At 41.5% G+C, this 18,863-nt stretch overlaps 1 protein-coding gene across 1 annotated transcript in view; it reads right to left on the bottom strand.

The window, feature by feature from the left end:
* Positions 1–1,048: 1,048 nt before the first annotated feature.
* The window catches only part of LOC114593292 (protein eyes shut homolog), a 98,627-nt gene continuing 80,812 nt past the window's right edge, over positions 1,049–18,863 (bottom strand). Inside the window, exon 10 of the mRNA XM_028721667.2 lies at positions 1,049–1,343. Within this exon, the coding sequence (XP_028577500.2) occupies positions 1,049–1,343 (295 nt within the window). The remainder of the gene's footprint in view (positions 1,344–18,863) is intronic.

The following is an 18,863-nucleotide window of genomic DNA, read 5'->3' as shown; positions in this document are numbered from 1 at the left end:
GTATCAGATCCTGTATTGTTTTAAGTTCCAACTGTGTAATGAAAATGTATTATGTTGGTACTGTTTGTTTGCCATATATCTGAGGTATTATTTTCCCTCTTTAGTTTTGCTCAGCCACTTAACAGCTCCTTCTAAATTTTAGGCGAAATTGGCTAAGCTCTGCGAGTTGTGAAACATGACATTTTGCTTAAGCCCTGTGTATTAATGTTGGGTTGTTGTTTTTCTCCTTTACTGGAAGTCTTCAGTCCAGGTGAGATCCTGTACTCAGGTTGATAACTGCTATTCAGGAACTACTTTGCATCAGAGGCAACCACACAGTGGAAAATTAGTTAAAATCTGCATATTTTGCTCACCTAAGAAAACCATTTCTAGAACTACTGTTTTTAAGCAGTATGAATCAATACCAAAAGGATGGCTGTCTTCCTCGCAACAAAAAATGATGAAGAATCTTGTGAGGCCCTGAATTTCAGAGGAAGTTAAACTTAAAAATTCCATTTATTTCATGAGGATAGAGTGAAGCAGATATACTTAAATGTGCTTCACTTAAGGTGGGTGTGTCCTAACACAAGTTTGGATAGGCATGAATTCACCTCATAAAATGGAATGCAGCTAGACTCTATGATATTCATTCCCTGGAGAAAACAAAGCAAAACCATGTTCACAGTGGCAGAAATGTGTGCTCTGGTAATAGGTTTCAGGATATTTATTTTGAATAATGGAAAGAAAGGAGGGAATGGTAACTTGTCTGAGATATTGTACCAATTTATTAGCCTGATTCACCTCTTCTTATGCTGGCATTTAAAACAGTGTCTGCAGGTTCACCTCTGTTGTTATTGTGCATATTTCCCAATGCCTGAAAATCCAGTCTTCATCTTAATTCTTAAAGTAGAGCCAAAATTTAAAATTTGTGGTGGTAGGAAAAAATATACATGACATTAGAGTGAACATTACATTTTCATAGGTATTGAAAAGCTCACACGGAGGCAAATTAAGAAAAATGCCTAATTAAAAATAATGACAATCTGAGCTTAAGTGAAGAAGAAATGGACTATGAAATGTGCCAAATAAAAGGTGAACATTGAAACTTGCCTTTGAAGCCTGCGGCACACTGACATGAGAAGTGGCCAATTAAATCTAAACAGGTGGCCCCATTTTTGCAGGGTGAACTTGAGCATTCATTAGCCTTCACTTCACAGAATGGTCCTTCATAGCCAAGCATGCAGTGGCAGGTGTAATTATTCAAATTGGCCAGACAAAAGCCATAGTCTGAGCAGCGGTTCTGAATGCAGGGGTCTAAGCCGAGTTCACAAAATGTCCCAGAATAACCTGGAGGACACGCACATCTGAAAAGACACAAAAAGAGAAAAAGAGTCATCAATCCACCTAATTCCACATAGGAACCATAAATGTTTGATCCAGACTGTTCCGAAAAGAAATGCTACCAGTCACAACTTTCTGCCAGCATGGAATCGAGAGAGTAAAGCATGTCTGCTCAGATGTGTGCCGAGTGTGTCTTCCGGGTCTCCACAACACAGAGGCTAACTTTCCAGATCCATCTCTAATCAGCATCTGCTCTCCAGCTAGGCAAGACTAAATTTAAGACACACAGAGACAGTGAGAGAATAGGACCAGCACCATCTAGAATTTAAGAGGGGAAATGGCTTTGTATGGGGCTGACTTTTTATGTCAGCATCTTCCCTCTGTGGATTTGTCGACTCTTGTAGCTGCAAGCGCTTGACTTCTTCGTAGTGGCATTTTTGAATTACATAAACCTGCTTATCAATGGAGGAGAAGAATCCCTGGAGGAAATGTGACATAGAAAAGCAGGGGTCTCAGGAGTCTGCTGTGTCTCTGGAGCTACAAAATTGGTTCCATGTGCTCACCTCAGATACTGATTCTCAGCCAGAGGTTGCAGACCTCAGAAGACACCATGGTGGCAATGGAAGGTACAACGTACAAAGCAATTCCTGCCACTCCCCAGAGAAGGAACTGCTGCCAAGTGGGCAGTTTACCTTTCACCAGAACAAAATATTGAAGAGAAGGCAATTTTCATGGGGACCATGGGTTGTGTGTGTGTGGTGGGAAAAGATTAAATGTTCCCACCCCAACTCTGGATGCCATCACCATAATAATTAGGGGAGGAGAGCCAAGGAACAAATACAAAGGCGATGCTATTTGAAAGTGGAAGGTTTGAAGTGAGAAAAAGACAAAATAGAAGAAAATGCCCAGAGTAGGAATAGAGAAATATCTTCAATGCAAGCACCACAAACCTACGAGCAGCCTGAGATCCCCATTCCCTTCCAACCCAGTCTAGAGCTTAGAAAATGGCTAGAGCAATCTACTCAGCCACCACAGTGCATAGAGGCAGTCAGTTAGGTTGTGTATCCATAGCAGTGACCAGAGGAGGAATGACTGCTGGGAGGAATGCAGAAAGAAGAAACACCATGGTGACCTGCATCAACGCAACTGGGCACCTTCATCTGACCTAGCTGCAACAAAACATGTCTATCCCGTATTGGTCTCCACACTCACACCAAACCAATGGTTTGACTTCACCCCTGAAGGCACATTCTTCCATTGTCTCCCAAGACAGATGGATGGCCAACAGCTGTGTCACTGAATGTAGAAAAATCCAGCGTTTTCTGAGATATTTTTTTTGGGGGGGGGGGCAGGGATGGAGTCTGAAAAGGGCTAACATGTTTTGTTTATAGCTTCATGCAGATAACCCATAAAAAGTGAACAAACAAATGGTGGTTATGCTACAATACATGGCCCTTTTGAAAGTAGCCAAACAGCACATTTTGGAGTTATATTTAATCATGGACCTCTTCCAGCAAGAGCAGCAGACCAAAGATAGGCATTTGTTTTTCTTGCTGAAAATCCCACCCCTCAGTCCCTCCTCATGTCAAGCTCATTCCCAAAGGAGAGCACAGACAAACAAGTTTTTTTTCCTGATACCCTTAATGTATTCTACTGTTTTTGATTGCCTAAGTATTTGATTTTTTTTAATTAATTGCCAGCAGTTCTTAATTATGCCCTTATAATCCCTGGGAGAGTTTATTTAAAGACCACAATGCTTTTTGACATTTGGTTTGCGCTCCCCGGTTGCAAAAGTAAAGAAAAAAACATCAATCCTGTTATAAGTATCATATTTCTAAATTCACGAGTGCTTGCAGAAATCTGGAGGAAAGTCAAGCTGCTATCAGAAATGGATGCCTTTGCTCTCCCCAGAGTTATCATAATAATTGGAAACCTTTCAGCTTACTACAGAAGGTCTACTGCCCTCCTTTCATTTAGCTCAGTTAGTCCCTCCATTTTACAATGTTGGTTTGAAAGAAAGAGCCTTGTTCATCCCCCTTGATTGTTGAACATTTGCTTAGCCAATCTGTTAAATGTAAATGACTGCTTTGTCAAATATGCACTAGCTACTAATTATTTCCTGTATGTAAAACATGATTAGGAGAAAGCATTATAAACAGTAGGTTCTCTGTACCACATGTGACTGAAAATCGCTGATATATGTGTTCCCTCTTGTAATTAACATTTACTGTGTATAATCTGCAATCTAATAGTACTGAAACAGTCTTTGTTCAATGAGTACTTGATCCACACATACAGCAATGCAAACAGTGGAATTTTTAATCCCACTGATGGAAAAGGATGTTTATTTTCTTTTAAGTGACATGCATCTGCAGCTAATGAATTCATGCTACGATACTATCCTGATAATGAAATCTATTCTCTGTGTATTTCACCTGTCAACAACAGAGCAAAATTCTCCAGAGCCAAACCTACCTCAACTGAATATATTCCGTTTTATGGACTAATCAAATATTTATTTTTCTAACTATACAAAAGGCAATAGAGCATATCCTTGGCCTGTTATAGTTACATCAATCCTCAAAAAGCACCCAAAGCCATTTTTTGCTTCTTTGCACTTACAGCTTTCCCCATCCCACAGAATCAGCTTGCTCTTTCCCATATCAAGCCAACAAATCAGCAAAACAGAATAGAATTTCATTTTGTATACTAACATTTACCAGCCATTTTCCCAGATGAGTCCTATGCATGGCCTAATGTAAGGCCAATTTGGTTTAATGTGGCTTACTCCTAGGTAAGTGGGTAAAGGATTGCTGCCTTAATCTCATGTCTGAAAGTATAATATTTACTCAAATGTCTATAAGAGACATGTCATAATTTGGGGGCAGCCACCAAGGCCGTCTATCTTTGTCTACTTGATGACTTGATTCATGGATGGTATCTTTAAGAAGGCAAGCTGAGTGAGTACCAAGACCACCATCCAGCAAAAGGAGCGGAAGCTACTTAATAATCACCCAAACTCATTTAAAGCTTTATAGGAACACTAGTGGACCTTGGGATCTCAAATTTCAGCAGAGTCCTGTGCTATGTGAAATTCAGTGTCCACTGCCTTTCAAAATCATAGCTGCAGCACCCACAAGGCTTGGTGCCCGGTGTGACCAAACCGGTCATGCTCCCCCAATTCCGCCTCCGATAGGAAGATAGGAAGATGCTCCATCAGCGGTTTTCATTCAAGATTCTGTGAGCATCTCCCACACCGTTCTGTTAATTCTTAAGCACATTCCTTATTGCCAGTTCAACTACTTAGTGTCATTTTTTCTCTTGTTTTCTTTAAAAATAACTTTGTATGTTGTAGTGGTGGTAGTGAAGACCGAGACAGGTAGTAGGAAAAATAGAAGGGGTTGGAAGAGTGCAGGATATTACAGGTGTCCCTGAACCGAAGAAAAGGTTGAAAACCAATGTCCTAGAATACTGATTTGGATATGGCTGAGTGAGCAGCCTCAAAGCGAACTGGGTCATTCAAGTGTTCAATTCAAATGCACAGATACAGAGAGAGAGAGAGAGAGAGAGAAATGCTAGTGTTTGTGTGTTAAAAATTGCTTGAAGGGCCCAGTTCCCTCCACTGCTTGTTACCCTGTCCCTGTCTCCAAGGGGGAAAACATCATCGGGGGAGGGAGGGCGGTCAGCATGAAGTAGCAGGGAATTGATGAAGTGGGTTTCTTAATTCTCCACAAGTTGAAACTTTCAGTTTTCAAGGACAGCCTTGAGTATAGCATTCAAGCCTCTGGCTCACGTAACCTGGGACCAGCTTTCATGCAACATCTTTGGTGAATTTTCCAACCCATTCCCAAATGGCACTCCTCTTCTCCCAAGACCTGGAAAATGAGACATGACCTCGAGGAGCGACCACCCATGTTTGAAAGCCTAAGCTGCTTGCTCCAAAACCTCTTTTCCCTCTCAAAGTAGACCCTCAAGCAAGTCTTTCCTACGTTCAGCTCAAACTTTTGGGATAAACAAGATCCTTACTCAAACTGCCCTGGGCTCACCTCCCTTCACAACAGGACCATAATGCTCATCTTCTAAGTCTTCAACTCACTCTCATCTTAACCAAGGTTTAGTTTGTATCTGTTGGGACTATATACGATTTTCAAAAATTGTTCTATGTTCAACATTTTCAAAGTTCTTTTTGTTATTATCAATACTGTGACTTATCTTCAGTGTTATGTTCCCTTTCCAGCTAGCCAGCCTCTTTGTCTTTACTGTCTTGTGATACAGAATGCATTTATAATAAAGATAAATACGCAATAATAAGTAACACAGTACTGCTTGCAATCTGACTGTGTTTGCCTAAGCAGTGTCCCATCTCCTGGAATGGCCTCTCAAGTGTGTTGACCCACCTTATTTAGCTAGCTACACGTATGTAACTGCCATTGGAGGGGACCCTTGGGGAGGCAAACATATTAATCAGGCTCTACTAAGCCGGGGCCTCATTTCCATTTAGCAAACTGGAATAGAGACCGCTGGTAATAATCTTGGCTGTGAATGAGCTATTTCCTGAGTCCTGAATAGTATCCCTCTATTAAATACTGCTTTGAAGGATGCTGAGCAATTTTTAACTCTATGTAAAAGATGTATATCTATCAAGTGATTAGACGCCTGCTCTTCTAGGGGAAATAATCATGTTGGTCTCTAATGAACATGACCTTGCATTAATGTCCTAAATCTTTCTAGCAGCAGTACACTAAATGCACTATTAAAAGCTTTGAGACACAGGTTAATTTGCTATTCAACTTTGCTGCAAGGTTAAACTAAAAACAGCTCTTCTCACAGATTTTAGAAACACCAGTAGGAGTTTAAAAATAAATAAATTGTAGCTTTTTAAATAAAAAAAACAATGCTTTCTCTAGAAGTGCTAGTTATAGGATATCTGTGCTTTACCTAACAATAGCCAGAGAAGCAGTGTGCTTTAATGAACAGAGTTTGGTGCTTAGGCTGAAGAGATGTGGGCTTAAAGTCCCACTCAGGCAAATAATTAACCAGATGACTTTGGGCCAGCCATTATCTCTTGGAGGGATCTGCCTTAAAGGGTTCTTTAGAATAATATCTTCCTGGAGGAGGGGAGGAATTTATCATTTTGTTAAATAAATATCCCTGTACTATATCCAGAGAGACAGCATTCTGTTATCGGGTCTATGATTCCGGCATTCCACATAGTAATAAGCTTTTGGGGAAGATTTTATAGAGGAGATGAACTTGCCTTTTTCAAAAAGAATCTCCTTTGCAAATATTGATGATGAATATTCTCTGGATATGCTAATATTCTTGGAATATTCCATATTCAACATTGGCATTTGACATCTGGAGACTTCGCAGAAGCAACCAATATCTGACAGTATCTGACAGCTGACATGTAGTAATAGCTATCATTAGCTGACACCTAGCCAGTAACATTTGACAGCTCACTTGCAGTAGTCATCATTATCCAACATGTACCTGTCAACATTTGATGGTACCATACAGCTGGCATTCAGCAGCTATCCATTTCTGACAGTATCAGGCGTACAGCAGTGAATATTTGACAATCATTGACAACTGACTAGTGGCAGGTGTCCTCAGTTGACAGTATCAGATGTGCAGCAAACAGTATCTGACTATCTGACAGCTGACATGCAGTTGCATCTGGAATTTGACAGCAGACTTGCAACAGTGTTTAGTAAATGTTATATTGATTTTGCTCACTCATTTAAGTAAATCATTATACTATTGTAGAATTTCTCAGCAAGAGTGACATATTTCACCTGCCCTTTAGATGGATCTAGAGATTTTGGATGGGAGTTACCCAGTTTTGTTTCTCTACGTGGCAACTTTAACCCATCCAATACTTAGGAGTTACAATGTTATGTATGTGCAACAAGCCTTCTGGAGCAGAAACAGAATTTCCCAACATTTCAATATCTGTCAAATTCAGATTTTGGGATGGGGTGGGGTGGGGGAATAGACTTTGATATCCACTTTTCATTCTAAAACTTGATTGTCACTTTCTTGAGGCCAAATTGTCAAAATCCAAATTTTGAAGTCTGCATAATCATCAGGTTTCAACCCTTTTCAAAAATGCCCTGCCATCATGTTTAAGGATCTAGTAACTTTTTGGTAGCAAATGAACTTTGATAATAATGGGGAACAATGTGGCAAAAAATAGACCTTAGGTATATCTCTTGCAACCTCAAAGTGTTAACCCAAATCCCACTCCTATTTTTTTCAATGGACATGTTGCAATTATCTTAAATAGGACTCCAGATTAACAAGTACTGTACACCCAGCCCCAATGACTTAGAACCAAAGTTCTGGTGTGTGGAAGCCTATCCATAGGCTGTTCCTGCAGAGTGACATTTATGTGGGAGTCTTTTATGATTTCTCCTTCTCCACCAGCCCCCTAGTCCATTAAAATTGGGGTCCAAGTGCCCGTACATTTGAAAGGCAAGACAGCTGATTCTGAACACAATTTATGGCATGTTAATTCGGCTGGCTTCTTCACCCAATCCTAGTCCCACCCCCCTCATTTTGAGAAAACAGCACGTTGCCCTCAATATACAACCATAAGAATCAAGCAGCATCATACTGTTTAAAACCAACTAAGCCATTAAATTAAAACTACCATTTAGATACCCAGGGGATCAGTAAAAAAATCAATAGGACCACAGCACTTATTTTGAAAACGCAACCTGAAATAAATACATCTTTAGTGCCCACCGCAAGGCCTGTAAAGAAATGAAAGGTGGGGAGCTACAGAAGCTGAGGGCACTTGAAACATAGACAATGATTTTTCAATACCTTGGGTACATTCAGAGATGGAGATTATTGTGTTAGTTTTCCTGGTTTCATTTTCAATGATAGTGCTTCTGTCCCGGTGTGGTGTGGTGAGACACAACAGTGGACATCACAGGCCATGTCAGGACCCTTTATGTATCCATTCTCTCATGATTCACCCATGAAAACAGTGGGAAATAACCACATGCCAGAATATCACCCCAGATTTAATCATATGGGTGGCAGTGGCATCATCTTGTGGGAAAAATACAGCGCAAACCTTCCATGATATTCTGGGTTAACAGGGTCACAAACAGGTGGGTTCCTCCCGCCCCCCCCCCCAAATCAATTGACACATAAATGTGTGCTCCACTTCTAGTAGGTCCCACTGTATTTCCAGAAGTGGCCCTTACATTGGGTACACATGAAACACAGAAATTATCAGGTAGGAAAAATCATAAATGACATAAAGTACTATCTGAATGGGACACGGGTGGCGCTGTGGGTAAAACCTCAGTGCCTAGGACTTGCTGATCGTATGGTCAGCGGTTCGAATCCCCGCGGCGGGGTGAGCTCCTGTTGTTCGATCCCAGCTCCTGCCCACCTAGCAGTTCGAAAGCACCCCTAAGTGCAAGTAGATAAATAGGTACCACTTTATAGCGGGAAGGTAAACGGCGTTTCCGTGTGCGGCACTGGTGCTGGCTCACCAGTGCAGCCTCGTCACGCTGGCCACGTGACCTGGAAGTGTCTTCGGACGGTGCCGGCTCCCGGCCTCTTGAGTGAGATGAGCGCACAACCCTAGAGTCGGTCACGACTGGCCCGTACAGGCAGGGGTACCTTTACCTTTACTATCTGAATACAAGGGACACGGGTGGCACTGTGGGTTAAACCACAGAGCCTAGGACTTGCCGATCTGAAGATCGGCAGTTCGAATCCCCGCGATGGGGTGAACTCCCATTACTCGGTCCCTGCTCCTGCCAACCTAGCAGTTCGAAAGCATGTCAAAGTGCAAGTAGATAAATAGGTACTGCTCCTGCGGGAAGGTAAAAGGTGTTTCCGTGTGCTGCTCTGATTTGACAGAAGCAGCTTAGTCATGCTGGCCACATGACCTGGAAGCTGTCTGCGGACAAATGCCGGCTCCCTTGCCCAATAAAGCAAGATGAGTGCTGCAACCCCAGAGTCGGTCACAACTGGACCTAATGGTCAGGGGTCCCTTTACCTTTACTTTTACTATCTGAATGCAGCTCCCTTTTCCCTCTTTCTTTTGAACAATGCCATATATCTAATATGGGGCAGGAACCCTGAATCAGCAGCAGAAGCAGGGGGTGATATGGGGGAGAATCTGTGCATCGAAAGTGAAGCAAACCTCCCACAAGGTGTGACAAGGTGGCTCAGGAACCATACAGAGTGCTACAAGGCACTTCATAACAACAGCAACAAAATATCTGCACGAAGTACATATGATATTGTGCCATACCAGAAAAATAATAATTTCTCACTCCCTCATCACAGAGCAGTGTGAGAGAATGGTGGCACTTTTCAGAAATGAAATTTACAATATACAAGGGAAGCATGTGGAAAAAGGGAACGAGGAAGCTCTTTTGGGACTGGGACAGCCTTGCTTTCATTTTGAAGGGAAGATTGCCATATCAGTGGTTTGGAGGAGGGATTAATACAAACAAATTAGCAAAATAATAGTTGGGGGAAAGCATTTTGTTTAATATTTTTTGGCAAAAATCCCTGAGAAGTTTATAGAAATTATAAAATCAAAATAAATGAAATACAAATGAAGATCAGAGTACAATAAAGGCTGTTGACATCCAGCATTTACATACGAGCCAACTCCTGTCCCCCCTAAAATATTTGAGGGGACTGCGCTCCCCCAAAGTTGATGGGCATTGCCATTCAAATAGTGTGAGTGTGCACCATGCCATGTGATCAGTTATGTGGGGTGGGGCTTACCTGCCCTCATCCCCAATATTTTATTCAAGTTGGCACCGCTGATCATTTAAGTCAGCAACAGAATAGGATAACTCACTTCAAATTTAAAGGTGCATAGCGTGAAAGTCCTATTTGTCTGCATTTGGGAAGGTTCGTTACTCAGGGATACTGCTCTCAAGTCTGTAATTTTCAGACCAATTATCCACAAAACGCTATGGGAGATTCAGCAATTTCCCTACCTCCACTTTTTTTACACCCTCCAAATTGTGATGACAACTCTTGCAAGAAAAATCACTTGGCAGGGTTCATGCCCTCAGAAGGGGTGGCCCCAGCTGCAAATGTTATTCACTTCTGTCAAAGGGGAAGTAACTGCCATTTTAAAAATATTTCACCGGTGAAGGTGAGGTAACCAAGCAGATCCCAAAACTCCTTGCAGAAAAACTAGGGTGGCTATTGATATGAAATTCGTCAGGCTTTGTGCCCTCAGAGGATTCTATCCAATTTCCCATCAAAATAGCAACAAAAGATTAGAGAAGTTATCTTTTTCTAAAACATTGAAGTGTCCAGCCCTCAACGCTCCTACAAGCCTCAAAGGAGAATCCTCCTGATCCAAATCTTAACACATATATATAATAAATAAAAACCTAACCACTACACAAAGCCACCATGAATAATGTCACTTCTAGGGCAACCAGATACTACCTAACACATTATGCTTGTCTATAGCCCTCATTTGGCATGAAAAATGGGACAGAAAAATAAGAGAAAGAATAGAAAAAATACTTTACAGTCCTGAGATTTTTGTCATGCAAGGTGTTTTCAGTGGAGGAATATGTAAGTGGCAGAGAGAGGTGTGGGGGAGAATTACAACACATTCATTACTGCATTGCACCTTTCCTGGCATGCATCGGTAATTGGGTCAAAATCACAGCTTGGATTACATTGCTAACACATTTGGCAGTCGTTTGTGTGAACATTTGTGTTAGCTGATGTTTATGTGTCAGAAGGCAAGCTGCTTTATTTTAAATATGGATCACCAGAAGGATATATAAAACACACCTTATGGCTATGCCCACGGTCTGGTTTATGCACTGCCTGTGCAAGAACAGAAGCACATGAAATAGCTCATCCTAAAGTGTAGCCATTGTTCCTCGAATGCACTAAAAATATGTCCTATTTTTCACACTTAATGGGTTTCATAGATATTGTCTGATTTTCATCACTGATCTCCTCTTTGTTGGGGGGAAAGAAAGCATGGCTTTACCTGGCAAACAAATCTGGGGGCTCGTCCAACTGGTGGCTGCTTGTGTTTGTATCTTATGCCAATCACCTCCTTCCATCTCTGCTTGGATTCTGCGGTTTGCATTCCTATACCTGTCCTGGACTAGGTGGGCCCGAGGAGTCTCTTGACATTCATAGCATGGTCTTTATGTGTTCTTCCAACTGAACTTTATTCACTCATTTACTTATACATTATGAAAATGTCGCTCTTGAAAGTTGCGTGACAAACTCCCCCCCCCCCCCTTTCCAATTTCACATACTTGCATCCAGCGATGATAGATTGCATTTACCCAGCTGGTCTATAATGCTGTTTCCCCCAAGTCTTCTATCATGCAAGTAATACTGGGCTGTCACAGGCATTGATTTGAATATTCAAGATGGATAAATGTGACTCTTTTACTTCTATCTGTGACTTTTGCAAACAAACAAACAAACAAACAGCACTCCAACCCAACTATATATATTGTTTGCTTTTTTTATCTCAAAGAGCACCGAGAGTCTTTGTTGAGAAGCTGTGTACACTGAACCTGACAACAGAAAATACAGCCATTGTTTGAAACACTGAGAAAGCCCTGGCCAGGTCAACATCTTCATCTATAACATAGAGTGATAGTGTGGTCTCGGGGAACTTTGCCAGTTTTGATTTCTCCCGTTTTGTTACCATGGGAGGTTAATGGGGATCAGAACACGAACATATCCTGCTTGACCTTGCTTTGGCATTTAAGGGCTTCTGTGCACTGACGCCTTACTGCACACATTTATCTCATCTTAATGGGATGGCAATGGAAATCTCACCTGTGGACCCGGCACAAAAACAGAGCTTGGCATCGGTGCACAAAGGAAATCTGGGCCAGATTGAAGAAGGGTGAAATTATAGTGTTTCAGCTGACAATGCAATGCAACAAAAGATGTTCACATCAAGAAGGCTCAGTACCTGAAAAGAGCAGAGGGCTCGAAGGTATAACATAAGGGCGTAATATCTGCTTCTTTCACTAGCAGTAGAAATCCAAGAAATTGCATCACATGCCTGGGAATTGCCAAATCCGTAGAAAAATGTGTTGATTTTCCCCTCCCACAGCAAAATCCTATTCCTATTACTACTGCTGCTGAAAGAATGTGCAATGAAACAGGAGGCGTACCATATACAACCCTGCTGCACTGCTCTAATGCACTTTCATACTCCAGCAGATGCACAGGCAGCAAAACGCTAGCAAGCTTTGCACAAACCTGGAATGTCAGGAACCTGGACCAAGCAATAAGATAATCCTCAGAGCCCTTTTCAGAGTCCTTTCACCGTAAGAAGTGAAGAGGGTGGCAACAGGAGACAGAGCCTTCTTGGCTATGGCACCCTGGCTTTGGCATTTTCTCCCCAGCACGTCTTACTTGGCAGTGAGTCTGACCTTTTTCAGTACCAAGTCCCTTTCATTCGTCCAAGCCTTTTTGATCTGTCAGTTTTAATTCCAGTTTAATATCAAGATGCAGTGGGCTCTATTGTTGGATATAATGTAATTTAAAAATGTTCTAGGTTGAAGAGAGGGACATCAGAAGCAATAACTAAATAATAAATCAATGGATAGATGAATAAAATACAAGGCACAGCAGTGATGCTACAACCATTAACTCTGTAGCAGCACCAAGTCACATCTGTGCCCAGAAATGGGAACATTGGGTATACTTGGGAGCTTTGGGGGCTCCTCTGATCATATATAGCTAGGCCAGTGGTTTTAGCAGAGCTGATAAGTTGTGCAGGATCAAAATCCTGGTAAGCTCTATGTTTGCCTCATTGCACTGTGAGTGGGGCCATTCCAGAAACATGCAACACTGACTGTGGATAGCGCCTAACACTTTGGACAGAGTAATCAATTTTAGTAATCAAGCGTTCAGTTAATCAAGTGACAATGAAATAGGGTGTACTTATCAAGGTCAAAAATATAATCAGGAAGGTGCAAAATCTGAAAGGTTATCCATAGTAGCAAAAATGTATTGTTTGGAGTTTTTGTTTGCATCCCTCTTCCCATTAAAACAGCATAATATGTAACTTTAAGAACTGTGTTAACATAATTGAATGTTCTTTTTTTCCCCAGGTTGCTGATGAAATTAAATTATACATACTGAATAAGAAGTTCGATCGAAAAGGCCAAGGCAGTTGAGAAATGAGTAGGACATTCACGCTTCGTTAGAAACAGAATCCATCTTCCTCAGTGAGAAAAACTTTCCTGTACTACTTTCTGAGAACATACCTCAAAACCCAACTTAGGGAGCTGCTTCTTACCAAGTTGGAACAATGCTTGATCTCCCTATTGTTTACACAGATGGGCAGCAGCTCTTCAGGGTTTCAGAGAGTGTTGAGACTTTCTGCCTATAAAGCATGTGCTCTGCTGCTGAGCTGAGACCTCTTTCCAACTCCACAATGAGTATTTTCAGTGTTTAAGCCTATCGTTTTAATTTAGCTGTAATAATTGTAAAGCACAAGTGTTACTATAACACTAGCACATGAGGTAACAGGAGTAATAGTTCAACTCCCATTGCAAAATAATGATAACGAGTGTGTGTGTTTCAACATATACCCACTTGAATTATACGAAGCGTAAAATAATTTTAACAAACCTATGAAATAAGAGTTTGTTTTTTAAACAAAAAGTATGGTGACACTTTCAAAATTGCTCTAGCTATAGAATAATAGGCTTGGACCCAAAGAACAAAGGTGGGAGGAGAAAATGCATTAGTGATGTGCCATGAACTCTTGCAGAAGATTTCTAGCAGGAGTACCTAATGTGGTGCCTTTCAGATGTTGTTGGATTCCAGCTCCCGTCATCCCCTGGAGGCATGGTTGATGGTCAGAAATGAAGGGAGTTGTCATCCAACAAAAACTGGTGTCTACAACAATGAAGGGAGTTGTCGTCCAACAACATCTGGTGTCTACAACATGGTGTCTATCCCTGCAGTGCAACGTGGTTGTCAGGAGCCCAGGCTGCTGTCTTGATAACACAGCAGGCAAGTCGTAATTAGCTTGAAGATTTATTGCAATACAAACAATTAGCCTTGGACGTCTAACCAAGCGTCCGTGCCTTATGCGTCAGTTGACCCTTCTGAGGAGTGCTTCCTGGTTCTGCAGAATATCCTGAACCAATGACCCTTATGTTTCTGGGTTTGCTTGCTGTCTAATACCTTTCCCATACAATGACTCCTTGGGCTCAGATGAGTAATTGCCTCCTCTTCCGGTGAGGAAATGCTATTTTGCCGGCTTTCTACATCTGCCTTGTGCAAGCTGACTTCTCACCCTCCCACTCTCTGCTGACTCCTTATCATCATTCCATTCTGTTCCAGAGAGATGGGGAGGAGGACTGCTTACTGACTCATGCTGTGTTTCTCTACTTGGGGCAGATGTGTTCATGACAGTAGTGATGCATCAAGGATTAAGTTGCAGCATAAAGAACAGTGAATGGGGAAAACATGGTTTGTACCAAATAAACCACAAAAAAGTATTGAGAATAAGCTTGTGTACAAACAGAGGAGGCCCCCTGGATTTGGGCTTTTCACACACAATTTCCTTCTCACATTCTTTCCTGTTTTAACTAATGACCAACCCCACTTTTGTCAGAGCTTTGCTAGTCCTGCCCCAACTCATATGTACTTTGTGGATTGACCCAAAGAGAAAACAGAAAGCACTGTGATTTTATGCAATTCCTATAGACATGCACTGGGGAACAAATCCAATTGAAGTCAGTGGAACTTATGCTCAGGATATGCTTACGCTCTTGGATTGCTCATTATGACTTATACAAGCAGATATGCCTGATTCTGTCTAGGGCAACTTTTTCTGTCAAGGACAAAAATAGGACAAAGAGGGAAATTAGACTCGGCAACAAAGGGAGAAATTAAACAAAGCCCTAGACTTCAGTCTTGTATCACTTTAGTGGGGAATAAATCTCACTGAACTCAACAGGCCTTATTTATGAGTAGACGAGTACAGGCAATTATTTCACACATTTAATAGGAAATGTATTCACCTTTGGGAGATTCCCCCCCCCCCCCCCATTTTCAACCAGTTATATTAAAGCTTCCTAGGCACATTTACAGAACCCCTCTCTGTAGAATAGATACTCATCAACATGAAAAATCTACATATAACTTCATGGTTTAGACTGTCTTCAAAAGAACAGTGCTCTTGGATCAGCCAAAGTTGACAGATGGAGGATGCAGGGCTTTATCTGTGATGTGGGCATTCATTTCCAAACAAACTAAGTGAGCAGCAATCTTCATCTTCTAAAGACTGAACCAGAAGTAATTAGTTTCTAATCATCTTGTTGTCAAAGGCTTTGAGGCACAATCCACCAAGAATTTGTCCTATACAAGCCCCAGTGGAACATACAGGAGCCTTGGTAGGTTTTTGTGGTGTTACCAGCTAATTATACCCAAAGTCATCTAGTCTCTCAAAACGGTTTAGAATACCTGAAGGACCGACAGCTCACTTTTGTGCGTTGTGCTAGCAAGTGATAGAGCAGAACATCATAAGCTATTTAGACTGGCACATAGAATTTGTCTCCTGCATGTAGCTGATTTTTCATGTTAACCACTGGGTGGGGAATGCTGGCTGCTTGCACAAATTAAGTCTTTCTATCAGGTGTTTTTATTTATTTAGATAATTAACGGCATGGCTTTCAATTAGAGATTCTCAAAACGAGGAACAGCAATTAAAACTCTGAATGATACAAGGGTTAAAATATAATTGAAATGAAATGAAATGCCAATAAAACCACTCTAGCAGATGCAACAAATGAAATGTTCAGGAGTCAACAGAATTATGTGGAAGCACATAAGTCACAGGACACCTCTGCAAAACAATGTTTGGTGCCATTTACAAAGCCTGAGTTCCTGAATCTAGCAAACTTCCAATGGCAATGGATTCCTCAGCCTAGGGGCCACCACAGAATAGCTCTTCTCTCTGTATCGGCTGTTAGCTTAATAAATAGTGGGATCTGCCCAAATGTTATTGTGGTTCAATCTTAATTAGGAAAAAGGCCCATGGCTTCTGTTAGAGTTCTGCTAAGATCTCTAGAATTAAAATGAAGGCTGCTAGTTTCACAAAGCCTTTATACTAATTTATGGTGTGACAACACTTAGAATGCTGTAAACAGTTCTGATCACCACATCTTTTAGTTAAGGTAGAGGGGAAAGGTTATATAAGATGGGACATGGTGTGAAAAGAGCAGAAAACAATACATTTTCCTCTCACACTTGCCGTACTAGAAATCTGGTTTATCTAATGAAGCTGAATGGTGGGAGATTCAGGACATACAATAGGAAATACTTCTTCACAAAGCAAATATTTATTATTGTTATTGTTGTTATTATGTGTATTTTAATAGATTTTAAAAAATATATTGTTTTAATTATATTCGTACTTAATTACTGTACCTTTTAATGCTTTGAGCTTTTTCTATTTTATCTGTGTTTTTTATCTGTAAGCTGCCCTGGGTCCCAGTCTGGCGATAAGGCAGAATATTAATATTAATACTAATATTAATATTAATAACAAAAGCTATGGAGTGTTGGTGGCCACCAACTTTGATGGCCTTAAAAGAGGATTATACCAATTAATTGTGGGTAAGGCTATCAATAGTTATTACAGCTATATATTACCTCCTGTGTCAGAGGCCAAGTATGACTCTGAATACAGTGATGCCTCGCAAGACGAAATTAATCCGTTCCGCGAGTCTCTTCGTCTTGCGTTTTTTTCGTCTTGCGAAGCACGGCTATTAGCGGCTTAGCGGCTACTAACGGCTTAGCGGCTTAGCGGCTATTAGCGGCTTAGCGGCTTTAAGAAAAAGGAAACAAACTCGCAAGAACTCGCAAGACGTTATGTCTTGCGAAACAAGCCCATAGGGAAATTCGCCTTGCGGAATGACTCAAAAAACGGAAAACCCTTTCGTCTAGCGAGTTTTTCGTCTTGCAAGGCATTCGTCTTGCGGGGCACCACTGTACCAATTGGTGAGAAACATAAGAAGGAAAGAGCTATTGAACTCAGGTCCTGCATGGGATTCCCATGGGGTAATTAATAGCCATTGTACACAAACAGGTTTTCTTAAAAGTGGCTGACATGGAGTATATCCGAAACAAATTAGCACTATTCTTGCTTCCACTGAAAGGCAGCTGAAAAAAGAGGTTGGTGGGTTTGAAGCAGTAGAATGAATTCAGATTCTTTCCCAACTGGTTTAGCTGCAATCTGTCAATATTTCATTTTGTGAGATTTCCTCTACTCGACCAGAGCAGCATCACAGCTTGATATCATGTGCATACATGGTATTGCTCTTGCACAATGAAGGCTATATACTACATGCAGGATTAGAAGCAGCATGTCTCTGAATACCAATTGCTGACACTTGGTAGGAGAGGGCCGTTGCCTTCAGATCCTGTATGTAGACATTCATAGGCATCTGGTTGGCCATTGGGAGAAATCAGATGCTGGACTGGACAGGTCTCTGGTCTGCTCTAGTAGGACTCTTCTTGAATTTAGTTTGAACTGATTCATTGAACGCCCTGTGTTTGGCCTGGGTACATGCTGCATCAGTAGGAATGTTAAGTATTGGTACATATATCACAGCACCTTTCACTTTATAAATGGAGCTTGGGTCAGTGCAGCACTTTCATTAGCTGTAGGCTACCTAGTATAAAGGGATGTGGGTGGCGCTGTGGGTTAAACCACAGAGCCTAGGACTTGCCAATCAGAAGGTCGGCGGTTCGAATTCCCGTGATGGGGTGAGCTCCTGTTGCTCGGTCCCTGCGCCTGCCAACCTAGCAGTTTGAAAGCACGTCAAAGTGCAAGTAGATATACAGATACCACTCCAGCGGGAAGGTAAACGGCGTTTCCGTGTGCTGCTGTGGTTCACCAGAAGCGGTTTAGTCATGCTGGCCACATGACCCAGAAGCTGTACACAGGCTGCCTTGGCCAATAAAGCGAGATGAGCGCCGCAACCCCAGAGTGGGTCACAACTGGACGTAATGGTCAGGGGTCCCTTTAACTTTACTTTACCCAGTATAAAACACAGATTTAAAAATCCATGAAATGAGGATCATCAGGTATATAACAGAGCAGTGTTCTTATATATCTTGCCTCCGTCATAATTTCTTTCAGTTTAATGCCAGGGTAAGCATTACCTTATCCATACCCTGGCTGCTTTCTAATGGTAGGTTTCCCCTCATAGACAGATGCACTCAATTTGTGACACAGGGTTGTCACATTTTAAGTTTTTCACTCTTGCTGTGCCATTGGCATCTTGTGTATGTTCGGCAAAATTGTATACAAATGTATGTATAATGAGAGAAAATCACAGTAAAATGCTGATGAATTTTCAGGACAACCATTTTGAAAACTCAGCAAAACCAAACCAAACCCATGGTGCAGTGATTAGGGTGTTGGACCAAGACCTGGGAGATCAAGGCTCAAACACCACTCAGCCATGCATCGGAAATGGTTGAAAGGTGGAGTACAAATAAAGTACTGTAATAAATCA

This window comes from Podarcis muralis, chromosome 3, assembly GCF_964188315.1.
Source record: "Podarcis muralis chromosome 3, rPodMur119.hap1.1, whole genome shotgun sequence".
NCBI lineage: Eukaryota > Metazoa > Chordata > Lepidosauria > Squamata > Lacertidae > Podarcis > Podarcis muralis.
Note: the sequence above shows the minus strand (reverse complement) of the source record. Positions and strands in the feature narration are given on the sequence as shown.